Below are 16930 nucleotides of genomic sequence, written 5' to 3'. Positions count from 1 at the left end.
TCTAGGCCTGCACAGGCGAGGGTTGCGTGCCCCGTCACTGGCGCTGTTACAGGAATCGGTGCTTCCTTACTGCTAAACCACAATCAATGCAAGGCTGGGAACACTCAGTTCTTACCTGGTTTGCTTCTGGGCACTTACATTGCGGAAAGGTTGCCTGGCAGGGCACACACCTGGGAAATGCAGAGAGACAGGACAGAAGGGGACAGGTCACTAAGGAGCCTGCAGGGGGGGGGGAGTGATAGGAGGGCAGGGGGCATTACCGTGGCGTGAGAAGGGGGTTCAAAGGAACCTGGAGCAGAATCCTGTCTAAAAGGAATGGACGGATGACCACATGTGCTCAGCGCTCTGTTCCTGATCTATTTGCCTTGAATCCATTCTTTTAACAGCACAGCGCTGGTTGCTCCTGTTGGCTGAGTGGATAAAAAGGTGTTGCCGCCCATCCTACCCCAGGAACTGCGCAATGGCCCCCGTGTACCCCGAAGGTGACCTGGGGCACCCTGACGTCTGCATGACAGCAGGTCGTCACTTACTGATTTCCAATCGCATTCGGGAGTGTCAGCCCACTGCAGTTGGCACAGGAAGCTGTCCTTGTACTGAAGTTTTCCTCTATAAAATGAGGAAAGACATTCTTTAAGAAGCAGGCTGTTTCTACATTGTAAGCAAATCCCTCATCTGCCATGAGAAGTGCACTGAAGGCCCTGCCATGCCTTCTCCGGCTCCCCTTTCCTGCTGGGGCAGATGGACACACTTAGCCTGCCATTGTAGGGTCAGTGGAATGGAAATATTTTTAAATAAATAAAGCAGAGGTGTCACCTCACGCTGCTCAGTGCATGACTCTGAGCACTTCGGGTGGAAGGAAATGTTGCAGCAGATTTATAAATATAGTTCAGGGGTTAGCAGATGACCCCAATCTATCTAATGTGCTTTGTTACAATAGGACTTCTAAATACATAGCCACGCCAGAAGCAGGATCAGATTAATCTTCCGTTATCTCCTGCTGCCTGAGGTGCACACTTACAGGCCCATGCAATATCATCACGTAAAAAAAAATGTGCGTCCAAAGCGGGCACACGTTTTTTGAACGCACACACATCGATGCAACAGGCAAATGAGCTGCTGCACTAAAAGGGACACACAATGGGTAATTTGTGCATCCCTGGCGCTCTGCATCGGGCACCCAGGAGACGTGGCTGTGCTCCCACCTCAGCCTGGCCACAGCTCCCTCCCCACCCCCGGCAGGGCTGTTCCCGATTGGTCCTTTTCCCTGACCAATCCCCTTTCAGGACAGCCTTCTGAAAGGTGATTGGTCCTTTCACTGACATGTGACAGTGGATAAACTGATCGGCAGTAAGTGAAGGGGTGAATAAATTAATATTAAGCGCCCGACACTTAATATTAATGTATTCACTCCTTCACTCACTGCCGGCAGGGGTTCCAATTGGGCCGGACCTTGGGGATGCTGCTTTCTGTGGTTCCCCCTATGAGGAACCACAGAAAGCAGGATTTTTTTTTTGAGCCCTTGAGCTCAGCATGATTCTGCTTTCTGTGGTTCCTCCTACTTAGTATCAGAACAATACTAATAGAAGGAATCACAGAGCACAATATTTTGGGGGTTTTCAGTGAGCTCTTGAGTGTGGCATGGTTTAATGTCAGCTCCCGGGCAGGTGTTAAACTTGCCACAGTAAAATGGGCACCCTGGCCGCGCAGCAATCTTTGGCACTGCAGGATAATAGCCTCATCCACATGGAATTTAGCGCTATTAGCTATGTGTGTTTTGGACGCACCGATCCCAGGATTGCAGCGGGCGTAAGTCCAGCGCGTCCAGCCTCTTGTTTAGCGGCACGCTGACCTGAGCACCCGAGATTGCATCGGCTGTTAGTTTGTAAGCTTTTCGGGCGGGGACTTATTGTACCTGAATTTTAATAATTCTGTAAGCCACTTTCAGCATGATTTGGAAAGGTGAGCTAAAAATCCCAACATGATTACTCCTAATAGTCAGGCCATCCCAGAAGAAAGGGGAAGCTCTACCTCGCGCTTGGCTGGATTCACAAAGGCACCTTCCACTTAAGCAGTCCAGGCACAACCTTTGGTCAGATGACACAACCTGAGTGACCTACAAGAGAAGACAGGAAAGGGAGTGTGAGCAGCGCATGCAGGTGAGACCCCCCCACACTCCAGGCTCATCCTGCATCTTGATAGGGGGGTGGGCAACACCAATCTGCTCGGGGGTGCAGGATCCAGCCAGCAAGCCTCACTGGCAGGGAGCAGGCCTCCGTCGCAGTACACAAATCACCGACAGCTTTTATGCTACTACTACTACTACTTACCATTTCTGTAGCGCTACACGAAATACGCAGCGCTGTACAAACACCCAAAAAGACAGTCCCTGCTCCAGAGAGCTTACAATCTAATAGGGCAAACATACAGGACAAGAGACTTGGGGTACTTCATAAAGCAAGGCCATGATTAAGAAGAAAAGAAAGTTGGTTAACAAGACTAAAAGCATAAGATTTAAAAGCTGCCAAGAGAAATGCAATGATACTGACTGAATTCCCCGCATTTACCCAGTACATTCATTAAAAAAAAAAAAAAAAAAAGTGTATAATCTCTGCTTCTTGGCCTCTCTTTGGCTAAAATCAAAATGCAGGGTCTGGGCTCTGGGCTGAGGATGGTCCCTTGCTGGCCTTTTGGCTGAATGAGAACCTGTACAATATTGGAAGGGGGGAGTTATCTGTTTATGCTTTGTCACCTTAACCCCACTGGGGACAGGATGATGTTTTCATCATTGCCATAGCAGAAGAATTAAACCTCCTGCTTACAATAAAACAAAAGAATTGTCGTCCATATTATTCCTTTCATTTCAATAAGATCTCACCGTGCTTTACAAGTGCAGCGCTCTGGAAATGCCACTCACGTGCCATGCCAGAGTGGGACGACCACTGCCACCTGAGTACTGCCACACTGATTCCAGGGGACGGGTACAACGGGAGGCAGAGCCGGGCATAGAATTTACCATCTGCCCCTTAGTTCTTGTGACTTTTACCCTTTCCTCACAGGACCCGGCTTGCGGCTGTCAATTCCCAGGGCATGTTTTAATATTATCTTATCTGGCAACGGTACTGCTACTTCCTCTGCCTCCAGGTGAGACGGGTTCCACCCTGTGTAATACTCACATCACAGGCGTTGCATTCCACGACAGGATTTCCCACGTCCCTCATGGAAGATGCACCGGTGCAATCACATCTCAGACCTGGGAAGCAGAAATCCTGGTCATCCTCTCTGGTGCCATCAATGTGAAGGTTGGGAGCTCTGCTGCTCAGCGTTTCTCAACCATAATTTTTATATCTCCTCCCCCAGACTGTGCTCTGCTTTCCTCTCTCTCTCTCTCTTTTGCCTTCAGATGTTCTCCTCTGTCACTGGAATCTGGGCACTTGACCAGTAAATCTAATTTCCTTGTGGCCAGGTCACCTCAGGGTTCAACATGGGAAGCACTGGCAAAGTGCGGTTACACCTGACTTTTCCAGCAACACCGAAGTTAGGGAGAAACTGAGAGGCAGCAGGACGTGAATTTCTCAGGTCCCAGTTAATTCAGCCGCTGAAGTTTAATTTTTAACTTTCTCAATCAGATTTAGAAAGAAAAAACAAAAAAAAAAGAATCAGGTAGCTACCTTTATGTTCCACCACAAATCCTCCTCCCTTTTGTATCAGATAGGAAGCTGTGGCCCTGGTGAGAGAAGGGAAATCTGTCCTGCCATTGAGTTACATTTGGATTTAATTTACCTTCTCATATCCAAGCTCAATGTGTGTCACATTTAGTTACAGTAGGTACATTGACGAATTTAGGTTTTTCCACCCCTAGGCACTGTTGGTGCTATGGTGCCCCCCCCCCCCCTTCCCTATACATGACAGGAGGGGAGGCCAAGGATTAGGGAGCAGGGCAGCTCAGCCCCCTGCTTCAGACTCACTCCCTCCCCTCCTGCAGAGATGGGAGGGGCTGGAGCAGAAGGCAGAGGCCTGATTTCTGCTGCCCTGGGCACAGGCCTAGTATTGCCTATGGGCAAATCCAGGTCTGAGTAGGTAGGTCCCTGTCCTGGAGACAATGGAGAAGGAAATAACTAGCCCAAACTCACAAGGAGTATCGGTGGATCTAGAACCCTGGCTTCCCTGGTTCTAACCATGAGATCACTCCCTCCAGTCCATATTTAAACATTTAAAACTAATCAGAGAAAGTTCTTTTTCACTCAATGCACAATTAAACTCTGGAATTTGTTGCCAGAGGATGTGGTTAGTGCAGTTAGTATAGCGGTGTTTAAAAAAGGATTGGATAAGTTCTTGGAGAAGTCCATTACCTGCTATTAATTGAGTTGACTTAGAAAATAGCCACTGCTATTACTAGCAACGGTAACATGGAATAGACTTAGTGTTTGGGTACTTGCCAGGTTCTTATGGCCTGGATTGGTCACTGTTGGAAACAGGATGCGGGGCTTGATGGACCCTTGGTCTGACCCAGTATGGCATGTTCTTATGTTCTTAGAAGCTTTAAGGAGATGTATGGTTAGAGAACCTAGGATCTGTCCCCTCTTAAGGGGAGAGTTTGTATCATACAGCAGAACTACATTCTCATAGAAACATAGAAATGACAGCAGAAGAAGACCAAATGGTCCATCCAGTCTGCCCAGAAAGCTTTCACTTTTTTTTTTTCTCCCCTATACTTATCTGTTACTCTTGTCCCTTGTAGGTGACTAAAAACTATTTCCCTTCCTCCCCCACCATCGATCTATTTCCCTTCCACCCCCACCATCGATCTATTTCCCTTCCATCCCTGCCATTGATTTATATAGCAGTACTGGAGCTGCACCTAAGTGAAGTATCTAGCTAATTGTTTAGGGGTAGTGACTGCTGTCATAGCAAGCTACTCAGGTTATATAGCAGGTTATATACTGGCCCTTCATGTTGTTGTTAATAATCATTTGCATAGCATATACTAGATGTATGCGGCACCATACAGAGATGGCAGCACTATACTTTGAGGTAATATTGCAGTGCTGTCAGGCTACATGGCAGCCCAATACCTGCAGGTTATAAGGCAGCACTATACTCGCAGGATATACTGAAGCACTATACACGGAGGTTACACTGCAGCACTATTCTCCCAGCTTATATGGCAGCTCTGGTATCTTGTGGTTGAAGTTTCCAATGTAAGAAACATTTCCTAGGATGTGCTTCTTTAGAAATAAAATAAAGAAATCTCCTTCCTACTTACCATCCGAGCTCTTCACCTGATTAGGCGCACAGGGGCTGCAGGTGAGGCTCGCAGTGTTAAAGAACTCGTTGCTGCCACAGTTTCCAGGCTGGGAGAATGCAATGGAGGTTTTCCCAGTTTGAGACGAAGCAGGTGGAAGGAAAAGCAGGATGGCAGCAGCTGCCAGGGAGCCAGGAGCTGGCAGCATGTTCCCTGAGCTCTCCCGACTCTCTGTGACTCTCTCCTGGCTTCATGTGTGTGTGCGCCGTGTGTAACCAGCAGCCTCCATGGTTACCAGCCTCCGCCTCTCAGGTTACTGCCGTTTGCAGCCTGGGCTCACTGAATAAACATAAGCCCAGCCCAGCCCTGGTTGCTTGTTGCCACCCAGTCATAGCGCCCTGCCTCCGGCTGATGTAAGCAGTTAAATCGGTTTCAGAAAGATGAATTAATTTGATGATGGTTACGGTTATTTTGTACTTATGCAGCACTTCAGATCTCGCAGACAGAGTACGCAGGACTGTTATCATCCAGTTACAGCTGGTGCTAGGTCGGGCTCTCCCGGCCCTGTTGGATGTGGTTCTTGTGAACCTCTGATCCTACACAGAGGCCTCAGGCAGTGCTAGGTCGGGCTCTCCCGGCCCTGTTGGATGTGGTTCTTGTGAACCTCTGATCCTACACAGAGGCCTCAGGCAGTGCTAGGTCGGGCTCTCCTGGCCCTGTTGGATGTGGTTCTTGTGAACCTCTGATCCTACACAGAGGCCTCAGGCAGTGCTAGGTCGGGCTCTCCCGGCCCTGTTGGATGTGGTTCTTGTGAACCTCTGATCCTACACAGAGGCCTCAGGCAGTGCTAGGTCGGGCTCTCCTGGCCCTGTTGGATGTGGTTCTTGTGAACCTCTGATCCTACACAGAGGCCTCAGGCAGTGCTAGGTCGGGCTCTCCTGGCCCTGTTGGATGTGGTTCTTGTGAACCTCTGATCCTACAGAGGCCTCAGGCAGTGCTAGGTCGGGCTCTCCTGGCCCTGTTGGATGTGGTTCTTGTGAACCTCTGATCCTACACAGAGGCCTCAGGCAGTGCTAGGTCGGGCTCTCCTGGCCCTGTTGGATGTGGTTCTTGTGAACCTCTGATCCTACACAGAGGCCTCAGGCAGTGCTAGGTCGGGCTCTCCCGGCCCTGTTGGATGTGGTTCTTGTGAACCTCTGATCCTACACAGAGGCCTCAGGCAGTGCTAGGTCGGGCTCTCCCGGCCCTGTTGGATGTGGTTCTTGTGAACCTCTGATCCTACACAGAGGCCTCAGGCAGTAGAGTTTCAAAACTAAAAACATTTCTAAGTATTAGGAACTGCAGACTACATTCAAGACCTATGTTATATAAATTCAGGGGCCTGCTCCCCTCCTGCTATAAACCAGGACAGTGGCCCTCAACCTTCTTTTCCTGTTTGATATCCCTCACCCCCTATAGGAATCCCATCTTCCCCTCCCCTCTACCAGTGCCAAGCGCAAAGGATAAGACCAGCTGCCCCCTAGGCTTCTGCTGCTGTGAATGTTGTGGGCTTCCAGATAATCCCAAAAAATGCGGAGCAAACCAGCTGCCTTGCGTCTAGAAAACCCCAAGGAACTTCACCCTTGATTTTCTAACTGGAGCTTCCTCTGGGGACAGCTTCAGTGACTCGGCCTAAAGGCCGGGGCGAGCAGAGCATATTAAGAGCAGGTCTGCTGCCTACCACTGCTTTTACCATTAGTAAACTGAAACTGGAAGCAAGAGAAAAGGAGTCTGACCCAGCTCAGCTGACGCAGTCTGGGTGAAACAGTCAAGATCAAAGCCAAGTTACAGGGAAATAATATCCCTGCTGCCCAGTCGCAAAAAGAGTTGGCACAGGATAGGAACAGAGGGGCATGGGAGGGAAGGTAAAGGTCGTGCACAGAGGCAGGACTAGAAGCGAGGCACAGGGAGATAGAGAGAGCTTGGCTGAATGCCGTGACCGAGAGGGGTGCTCTCCGCCTGCCTCGACGCATTTGCTGGGCCCTGTGCTGCCTGCTAGCCCTCAGCACAAATCAAGCTACTTCGCTTGGACGATGCAAGATTTATTTAAATCTTAAAATGCAAATCATCTTTTTATTTATTTGCTGGATAAAAGAGAGCAATGAACGTATCCCATCCGGTCTCTCATCCCAGAGCAGGAAGTCAGATGGGCAGTGCTGGCGGCAGACACAGAACAGCACAAATCTGACTTTAAAAAGTATAACAACCATTTCCAGGAATGATTTTAATTAGAGAGCTGAGTTCAAGGTCCTCAGAATCTTTATTTATTTACAATATTTATATCCCACACATATCCAATCTTCATGGCAGGATACAATTAAAACATGCACAAACGAAAGATAAAGTATTCACAAAACAAAATGACTAATATGCCAGCATAACACAAAAACCCAGAAGATGCCAAACCTAAACCTGTAAAACATAGCATAAATACATAAACAGCAGTAGTAACAAAGCTTAAGCTCTTACCAACAGGCCGATTCAGTAAAGTCCGCGGGAGAGCGGATGAACACCTGCTCTCCCGGCGCGCGATTCAGTATTCAAATTAGGTGGTGCGGTAGAAACGGGGAAAAGGAGGCGCTAGGGACACTAGCGCGTCCATAGCGCCTCCTTTTAGCCCGGAGCGGCGGCTGTCAGCGGGTTTGACAGCCGACGCTCAATTTTGCCGGCGTCCGGTTTCCGAGCCCGTGGCTGTCAGCGAGCTCGGAAACCGGACGCCGGCAAAATTGAGCGTCTGGTTTTCGGCCCAACAGCTGCGGGCCGAATTCAAAATTTTTTTTAAACTTTTTTTTTACTTTTCGGGACCTCCGACTTAATATCGCCATGATATTAAGTCGGAGGGTGCACAGAAAAGCAGTTTTTACTGCTTTTCTGTGCACTTTCCTGGTGCCGGAAGAAATTAGCGCCGACCTTTGGGTCGGCGCTAATTTCTGAAAGTAAAATGTGCGGCTTGGCTGCACATTTTACTTTCTGTATCCTGCGCGCATACCTAATAGCGCCTTCAACATGCATTTGCATGTTGAGGGCGCTATTAGGTGCCGTGGGTTGGACGCGCGTTTTCCTCCCCTTACTGAATAAGGGGTAAGGGAAAACGCGCGTCCAAGAGGAGGCTAACAGTGAGCTCCGTCGGAGCGCACTGTACTGTATCGGCCTGAAAGTGTTGTATTCTCCTGCAGCCTAGCACAAAAATAGAAAAGGCTGAATTACTAGAAATGCATAAACAGGGGGTTCATTGACTTTGCTGACTATCCACACCAGCAGGGCTGGTGCTAGGTTTTTTTCTGCCCTGTGTGAACAACAGACCCGCACAACTGTGCATTTGCATGGGGTGGCACACCTGAAGGAGGTTGCCAGCCAGTGGCAGCAGGAGAGACCTTGGTGCTGCCAGCAGCTGGCAGCCAAAGAAGGAGAGGGCTACAAGCCATGTCAGTGAGGCCTGTCTCCTGTTTGCATGGGCAGAAGGACTCACTTCAGCTCTTCTGATTGGCTGTAGACAAACAGGAAGTGGAACTGGAAGGCAGACAAGCTACTTACATGAGCCTAGCCATAATGTCCTGACCCTAGATAGGTATTTATATTGCTATGGGAGGCCTACCTACTAACTCGAGATGAAGTTTAGGTATTAGTGTAGGGGGTTAGGGGCCACTTTGACATTCAATGTGAGATGTACGAACAGAATACTGCTCTCTTGTGAAGATTTGATGACTTTCGGAGTGAGGAAACTCACCCAAAGATGACATTTGTGAGGTGTTCTCTCAACTTAGCTTGATGTTACCCAGGTAGAGAGTCCATCAAGCTAGATTGAGAGAACATTGCACAAATCTCATCTTTGGGTGAGTTTCCTCACTCCGAGGGTCATCAATTCTTCACAAGAGAGCACTGTTCTGTTCATTCGTCTCACATTGAATGTCAAAGTGGCCCCTAACCCCTACACTAATCCTAAACCTCACCTCGCGTTAGTAGGTGAGCCTCCCATAGAGATGTAAATACCTATCTAGGATGAGTGCATTGTGGCTAGGCTCTCTCTCTTAGTCTCTCTCTCTCTCAAGCTAGCATACATCTTTTGCCGTTTTGGGCTGTAACAATTATCATACTCTGGCAATACTGCTATATGGGAAAACCTGCTGGCACATTTGGCCCACCTCCAGCCCGCAAGGACTAATGAGGAGGAGATGCTGGGTGCCATCACCATGGCAACCGGAGGGCACAAAAATGGGTGGTGGGGCCTGGCTTCAGTGGATCGCACATGCGCTTGGTGATGACCTAGTGTTCTGGCTGCAAGGCAGACGGAGGGTGGCGGGATTTCCATGTACGAATAAAGTGCGCGACTCAATTAGGCTCCAGACTCCGGAGTGGAAAATCAATTCGCCTTGTACCCGGGTTCCATAAGAACTGTACTGGGGCTCAGCTTTGCGGAAGACAGAACAGTACAGCATGATTTGAGTTGGAGGAGTATTTTTTTTTTATGGTATCTTGAAAGCTGGCTGCAGCACTGTCTCTCTTCCTATCTGTGACTCAAAATACTCTGCTCGGGGGCATTTCCAGTCTTCTTTAAAGGGATTTGGGCAGATTACTGGAAGGACATGGTAAACCTGGACAGGGGCACATACACCCCTGCCACTTTGCAGACACAGTTGCGCACAACTTCGCTCCCCCCCCAATCAGCAAGGCCCGCGGGGCCGTGGTGGAGCTCGTCCCACCATGGCCCAAAGACAACAGGAGGCCATGTGTATGAGTGACAGAGCCTGTGTGAGTCTGAGAGCCTGTGTATTTATCTGTGTGTGCATGTGTGAGAGCTTATGTTTGTGTATGTGTGATTCTGGTGATGTTATGACTGCACTGCCCGCGGGTTTCCCCGCGAGCAGGCACACTCACCCAATGCTGCATCTTCACCCGACGCAACAGGACGCCACTGTCGGGCCTTCCCACGCGGCCGGAGCCGCGGACTTTCTGCTTCTCCCACGGGGCCCAGGACTGCCGCCGACATTAGCTGATCTTCGCGGCACGGAGGCCGCACGCCCCGGGCTCGAATAGCGGCTGGAGCCGCCCCCGGGGCCTCCTGCAGCAGCTGGAGCCGCTGCCGTCATCGGGCCTGCTTCCTTCCGACGTCGATGCTGTGCAGGCCGCTGTCCATGGTCCTGCACAGCCAGCTTCCTGCTCCTCCTAGGCACGCGGCCGCACCTTTCTTCTGGATTTAAAGGGCCAGGCACAGGAAGTGTGCTGGCCCCACCTAGGGAGTGGACTTCCTGCTTCAGCCCTATAAAGGGCTGTCTTCACAGTACATTTTGGGTTGCATCAGAGTTACTTCACTCTGGAGGCTCCTGCCTGCCAGAACTCCGTTAGGTCTTCTATTGTCTTCGTGGAGCTCCTCATCTCGTCTTGTCTTCTCATCATGCCATGTCATGTCTTCATAGCCTGAGGTCCTCGTCCAGGTGTCCTGGTGTCTTGTTATGATCTTCTACATCAGGGGTCAGGAACCTTTTTGGCTGAGAGAGCCATGAACGCCACATATTTTAAAATTAATTCCGTGAGAGCCATACTAACTACAACCCCCCACCCTCCTGACTCCAAGACCTACCAAATTCATTTACTACAACCCCCTACTCTCCTGACGCCCCCAAGACCTCCAAAATTAATTTACTACAACCCCCACCCTCTTGACCCCCCCCCCCAAGACCTGCCAAAAGTCCCTGGTGGTCCAGCGGGGGTCCGGGAGTGATCTCCTGGACTTGGGCTGTCGGCTGCCAGTAGTCAAAATGGCGCAGACAGCCCTTTGCCCTCACTATGTCACTGGGGTCGACCAATGGCGGCGGTAGCCCCTGTGACATAGTAAGGGCAAAGGGCCGTCGATGCCATTTTGATTATTGGCAGCCGACGGCCCTTTGCCCTTACTATGTCACAGGGGCTACTGCCGCCATTGGTCAACCCCAGTGACATTGTGAGGGCAAAGGGCCGTCGGCGCCATTTTGACTACTGGCAGCCGACAGCCCAAGTCCAGGAGATTGCTCCCGGACCGCTCCTGGACCCCCGCTGGACCACCAGGGACTTTTGGCAGGTCTTGGGGGGGGTCAGGAGGGTGGGGGTTGTAGTAAATTAATTTTGGAGGTCTTGGGGGGCTTCAGGAGGGTGGGGGATTTTGTTAGATTTTTACTTTTTTATTAAAGATTTGTCTGCGAGCCAGATGCAACCATCAAAAGAGCCATATATGGCTCCCGAGCCATAGGTTCCTGACCCCTGTTCTACATCTTGGTGTTCTTGCCTTCCTGGATGTTCGTTCCTGTGTCTTTGTCTGCTGCTCCTGAGCCTTCTGGTCCTGAGGGCCGGACTCGCTTGGACGATGTCTTTCCCGGGATGGAGTGGCTTGCAGGTGGACTGGTGTCCTGCACTCTCAAGCCGTCATGTCCTGGATCTTTCCTGCGCTGTCCCGTTCTCCTTGTGGTCCATGACCAGCCTGCAAGGGCTGTGTAGGGCGCGCAGTGGGACAGTGTGGTCCGCAACTCAGTCCCGCGGGTGGCCTGAGTAGGGCGTCCTGAGAGACAGTGCCAATGTCCTCCTTCCCTACTTCTCGTCTTGTCTGGATTCCAAGTTCCTCGTTATATCTGCACTTCAGCGTCATGTCCCTGATGCTGTTGCATCGACCTTGGTCCAGGATGCCGTCGCATCGACCACTGGTCCGTGATGTCTTCGCATCAGCCTTGGTGTCACGTCTTCAATAGTCCTGGTATCATGTCTTCAGCCCAAGTGTCTCGTCTGTGATGCCGTAGCATCAACCCAAGTCTTCTTGTCATGTGATGCCGTTGCATCAATCTTCATAGTCTTGTCTTCGTGTCAAGGTCTCCGTCTGCCCTCAACCTCAGGCCAGGCCTGCTGCTCCATGCTGTTCGCAGCAGGTCTGAAAGGGCTCGGAATGGTCGGAGGACCATTCAACTTCCAACATCCTCAGATGCTGGCCTTGGGAGCTTGCCGGCCTGGCAGAGGGTAAAACCGTCAGCCATGCGGAGCCACAGTCAACCCTCGGCTTGGCCCTGAAGGTCTAGGTCGGGCTGAGGCCCAAGGTCACACGAAACCACCCGTCACGTAACAGTGTGCCTGTGTGCGAGCCTGTGTGTGTGTGTGAGGCTCTCACACACACACACACACACACACACACACACACACACACACACACATAATGTATCTGTGAGGGAGATGGAGCCTGTGTATGTTAGAGAGCGAGGGAGTGTGTGAGAGAATGAATGTGTTACTGTGCGTGTGTGTGAGAGGGAAGATAAAATTTGGACAACCTTACCTCCCCCAATCCACGACAATCTGAGGGTGACTGGAAATCAGAAGATCACAGGTACGGAGAGGAAGAGTTTTTTTTGAATCTTTATTAGTTTTAATTATTGGGTGTAATTTGATAATTCTGCTCTTTTGAAATATTTAATTTTGGGGGTGAATAAAACATTTTTAATTATTGCATTTTTAATTAATCAGATGTTTTGAAATATTTTATTGGTATTTGGGAAATTTTGTACTTTCTATTCATTAACTGTTTGAAATATTTATTCTTTTTATGAATATGATTTTACTATTATAATTGATGTTTTATATTTCTTGATTTTATTATTTAATGTTTTATGAAGAATGGAAATGTTTCTGTTTTTCCATTGGTGCTCTGCATGTAGAGGCTGGTTTGTTGAGGATTCCAGTTCAGTTCTTCGCAGCATGTTTCTGTTTATACTTTCTGATCTCTTTATTCTGTATTTGGTGAGGGTCTGTCTGTATTCTGCATATGTGACCGAGGTGAGGTATTTTGCTGGCATGTAATTTCTGTGAAGGGATCTATAGCAGCCTGGTTTCCTAATGAGTTTTAATGGTGTTCTAGGGCCTGGTGTAATGTGTGCAGTGTTGCCTTTTCATAGATAAGATTGTTAGGGCTGTTTTGGTATGGGAGGTTTACTGTATTGTAATGGTAATTCTGTTTGTTCATGGCTTTCTGAGGGCCAAGCGCACACCCAATACGCATTCAAAAAAGTCTAATTCCATAGGAGTTCAAGTGTCTTTTTGCAGAGTTTTCTGGCTGGCAGCACAGGAGTGCAGGTAAATATAATCTGCATGTTGTGTTATTTTTGTCTCAGAAGGCTGCACTTTTGAATGTTCTTTTTCATGTAAAATTCATTATAAATGCATAATTTACTTGTGTGCGTCTGTAAAGGGTGAGGGGGGGTGTGGAGTACTTAATACCCTTCCCTATCCATGGGTTCTGGGCTGGGGGTGCGTGCCAGTTTTTTAAAATATAGATTACAGGATAGAGCTGGGCTTTATTTCATGGGCCCGGGACAGGCACTGAATTAATTTGTGGGGGGGGGGGGTACAAAGCTAGCACCGGCCCTGGCGAACAATTACTGTGCTGCCCCCCCCCCCCCCCCCGTTCATTCATTCTCTGTCCTGGGCCCACCAAAAAAAGCCCAACTCCCTTCAGTGATGCAAACTTTAAAAATTGCCCCCCCCCCCCCCCCCCGAACCCTGACTGGTGCAAGGATGAACGCACACCCCCCATCCCATTCCACACACACAGTTAAGAGTTATGCATTTATATTATAAATGAAAAATATCAGCGTATTCTGAGGTAAAGAGATCCCTCACATTATATTTACATGCACTGCTGTGATGCCAACTAGAAACCCCTGCATTAAAGACCCTTGGTACCCTTATGGTATTAGGCCTATTGTGATGTGTGCTGGGTGTGGGCTCGACCCTCTGAAAGCCCTAAAACACTAATACATTTCATCTCAGTCACACATGCAGACCCTCACCAAATACAGAACAGAGCAACCATAAAGTAAAAATACAAATGCACAGGCAAAAACTGAACTGGAAACCACAAGAAGCCAAACTCTCTATGCAGTGCAACAGTGAGAAAACAGAACCATCACCATTCCTCAAACATCAAACAATAAAATCAAGAAATAAAAATAAATACATAATCATAATAGTAAAAAACATAGAAATAATATTTAAAAAAAAAAAGCTGATGAATTAAAGATCAACTAATTAAAAACTTATGTACAAGTTTTTTAAAAATGTTCCAAACACCAATAAAATATTTCAAAACAGCAGACACAGCAAATAACACCTGAAAACTAAAACTAAAAAGGATTAAAAAAATTCATCTCTCCATACCTGGGAACTTTTGATTTCCAGTTACTCTGGGATTGTCGTGGAATAGTGGGAGTGGGATGCACAAACATTCTCCTCTCTTTCTTATACACACTCACACTCACACTCTCTCTCTCTCGCTCCCTCTCAGACAAACCTGCAGGCGTCTTCATCTCTTCTTTGGTTGGGATCTACCAGCAGCCCAGGCCCTCATCTTCATTTCAGCTGCTGGAAGGTTGGGATCCACCTGTTGCCCCCATTCTCTCTCTCTCACACACACACACATTCCAGACAAGCTCCCATTTACACCCTCATACCCCAGGCAGGCTCCCATTTTCACACACACTCTCTGCTCATCCCAGGAAGGCTCCCATGCATGCATATGTACACACACACACACACACACACACACACACACTCCAGGCAGGCTCCCATTCACACATCCATCCTAGGCAGGCTCCCCTTCACATACACACATCTATCCCAGATAGCCTCCCATTCATACACCCACTCATCTCAGGCAACCTCCCAGTCAGATATCCACTCATCCCAGGCAGGCTCCCATTCACACACCCACTCATCCCAGGCAGTCGCCTATTCACACACATACACACACACACACATCACAGGCAGTCTCCCATTCACACACCCACTCATTCCAGGCAGCCTCCCATTTAGGGCCAGTGCAAGAGTATTAGCCGCCCTAGGCAAGCCTTCTGCCTTGCGCCCAGCCCCCCGTCGTACTGCCATTCCCCCCCCCCAATCACACTGCCCCCCCCCCCCCCAGTTTCAACCCCAGCTCCTCCGCATTCTCGCTTGCTGAGTGTATGCTTCTCTGGGCCGTGAACAGGATGGCCATTGCTCGCTGCCCGCCAATTCTCTACTATTCTGCCGCGAGTGGGATAGGCACCAATGAGCCCCACATGGCTGCTCCTTGGTGCACCCTAAGGGTTGGTGCCTGAGCCAACTGCCTAGTTCGCCTAATGGGACGCGCTGGCCCTGTTCCCATTCACACACACACACTTATCACAGGCAACCTCCCATTCATTCACACACACATGCAGTCCAGGAAGTCAGGGTCCACAGGTCATTCCTCCTCCGCTGCTGCTGCCAGCCTGTTCCTTCTGTGTAGAGAGCAGCTCTTCTGCAGCTCTTCTTCCTGTGCTGGCACCACGGTAATTCAACACTCATGGTGCTAGTACTTCCTGTATTCTCATCTTGCGAGAATACAGGAAGTTCTAGCATTGCGAGTCTTGAATGCCACGGGACCAGCACCGGAGGAGGAGCTGCCAAACGGGCTTCCTCTGCTGTGGCCTCCTGCTTATGCTGCCAGTGGGATCGGGTTCACCAGCGGCACCATGGATCTCCTCTTCTTCTGCTGTTGGTGGGATTGGGTCCACCGGCGGCACCACGGACTTGCTTCTTCCGCTGCTGGTGGGATCGGATCCACCAGCGGCACCACGAGCCTCCTCTTCTTCCACCGCCAGTGGTATTGGGTCCACCGGCAGCACCACTGACCTCCTTCTGCTGCCGGTGGACCCAATCTCCTTTTCTTCTGCTGTCGGTGGGATTGGGTCCATCGGTGGCACCACAGGCTTCTTCCTGCCCCCGATGCTACCCCACCGGGTGTGCCGCCCTGTGCAATTGCACGGTTTGCACACCCGGAGGCGCTGGGCCTGCACACAAGAAAAATGTGTTCAGAATTTTCTTAAAAGCAGTACAATGGAGGAAATGTAGCTGGGTGGAGAGAGTATTCCATAGCAGGGAACCTGCAATCAAGAAGGCCTTCTCAGAGGCTTCAAATAAACGAGCAGAGTGAGGAGAGGACCTCTCCAGAGGGCACGATGTGCAGCTTTATATTCGCACAGGATGGCGCCGATCCATCGATGGGTGAGCATCGGCGTCAGTTTCTTCTTCAGATACAGGAGCAGATTATATTATGGTATTTCTCGACATATCAACAGTTTTTGACTCTAAATCATGAGATACTACTATCCATCCTCAAACCAATAGGTATAACAGGTACAATATTAAAATGGTTTAAATCATTTATATCAGAACGACCTCAAAGAATCACTGTTGGAAACTTTAAATCTGACTGGTGCACCACCAAATCTGCTGTACCTCAAGGATCTTCACTCTCAGCACTTCTTATCAACATTTACCTCCTTCCACTATGCCACCTTCTATCTGGTCTAAATCTATCATTTAAAATCGATGCAGATGACATCAAATTCATAGTTCCCTACACTAACTCCTGGAAACAAACTTTTTCATTACTACATTTATACTTAAACTCAATAAAAATCTGGATGTCACACAACAGATTAAAATTAAACACTTCAAAGACAGAACTCATTTTCCTGTCATCTGTTCCAGACTCAATATTCCAACCTCCGAAGAACTTCATATTCAATGATCAAGCAATAGCTATAAAACCCCATGCAAAAAATGTAGGTATTATCGTTGACTCCAAACTATCTATGACATGCAACGTATCACCACTAG

General features: G+C 49.1%; 1 protein-coding gene across 3 annotated transcripts in view; it reads right to left on the bottom strand.

Moving 5' to 3' along the window:
• The window catches only part of LOC115094942 (meckelin-like), a 53730-nt gene extending 48216 nt beyond the window's left edge, over nucleotides 1-5514 (bottom strand). Inside the window, exons 1-6 of one of the 3 annotated variants that reach the window (XM_029608046.1) lie at nucleotides 5264-5341; nucleotides 3669-3724; nucleotides 3174-3250; nucleotides 2029-2113; nucleotides 531-606; nucleotides 116-170 (exon numbers count right to left, since the gene is read on the bottom strand). In XM_029608046.1, the coding sequence (XP_029463906.1) occupies nucleotides 116-170; nucleotides 531-606; nucleotides 2029-2113; nucleotides 3174-3218 (261 nt within the window). In that variant the 5' untranslated portion in view covers nucleotides 3219-3250; nucleotides 3669-3724; nucleotides 5264-5341. Of the gene's footprint in view, nucleotides 1-115; nucleotides 171-530; nucleotides 607-2028; nucleotides 2114-3173; nucleotides 3251-3668; nucleotides 3725-5263 lie in introns of those variants that run through there. The other 2 variants (XM_029608045.1, XM_029608047.1) reach the window with 2 other exon arrangements.
• Between the last annotated feature and the right edge of the window lie 11416 nt (nucleotides 5515-16930).

The sequence above is a fragment of the Rhinatrema bivittatum genome, chromosome 7 (genome assembly GCF_901001135.1).
Source record: "Rhinatrema bivittatum chromosome 7, aRhiBiv1.1, whole genome shotgun sequence".
NCBI classification, from domain to species: domain Eukaryota; kingdom Metazoa; phylum Chordata; class Amphibia; order Gymnophiona; family Rhinatrematidae; genus Rhinatrema; species Rhinatrema bivittatum.
This window is presented reverse-complemented; position numbering and strand designations above follow the sequence as displayed.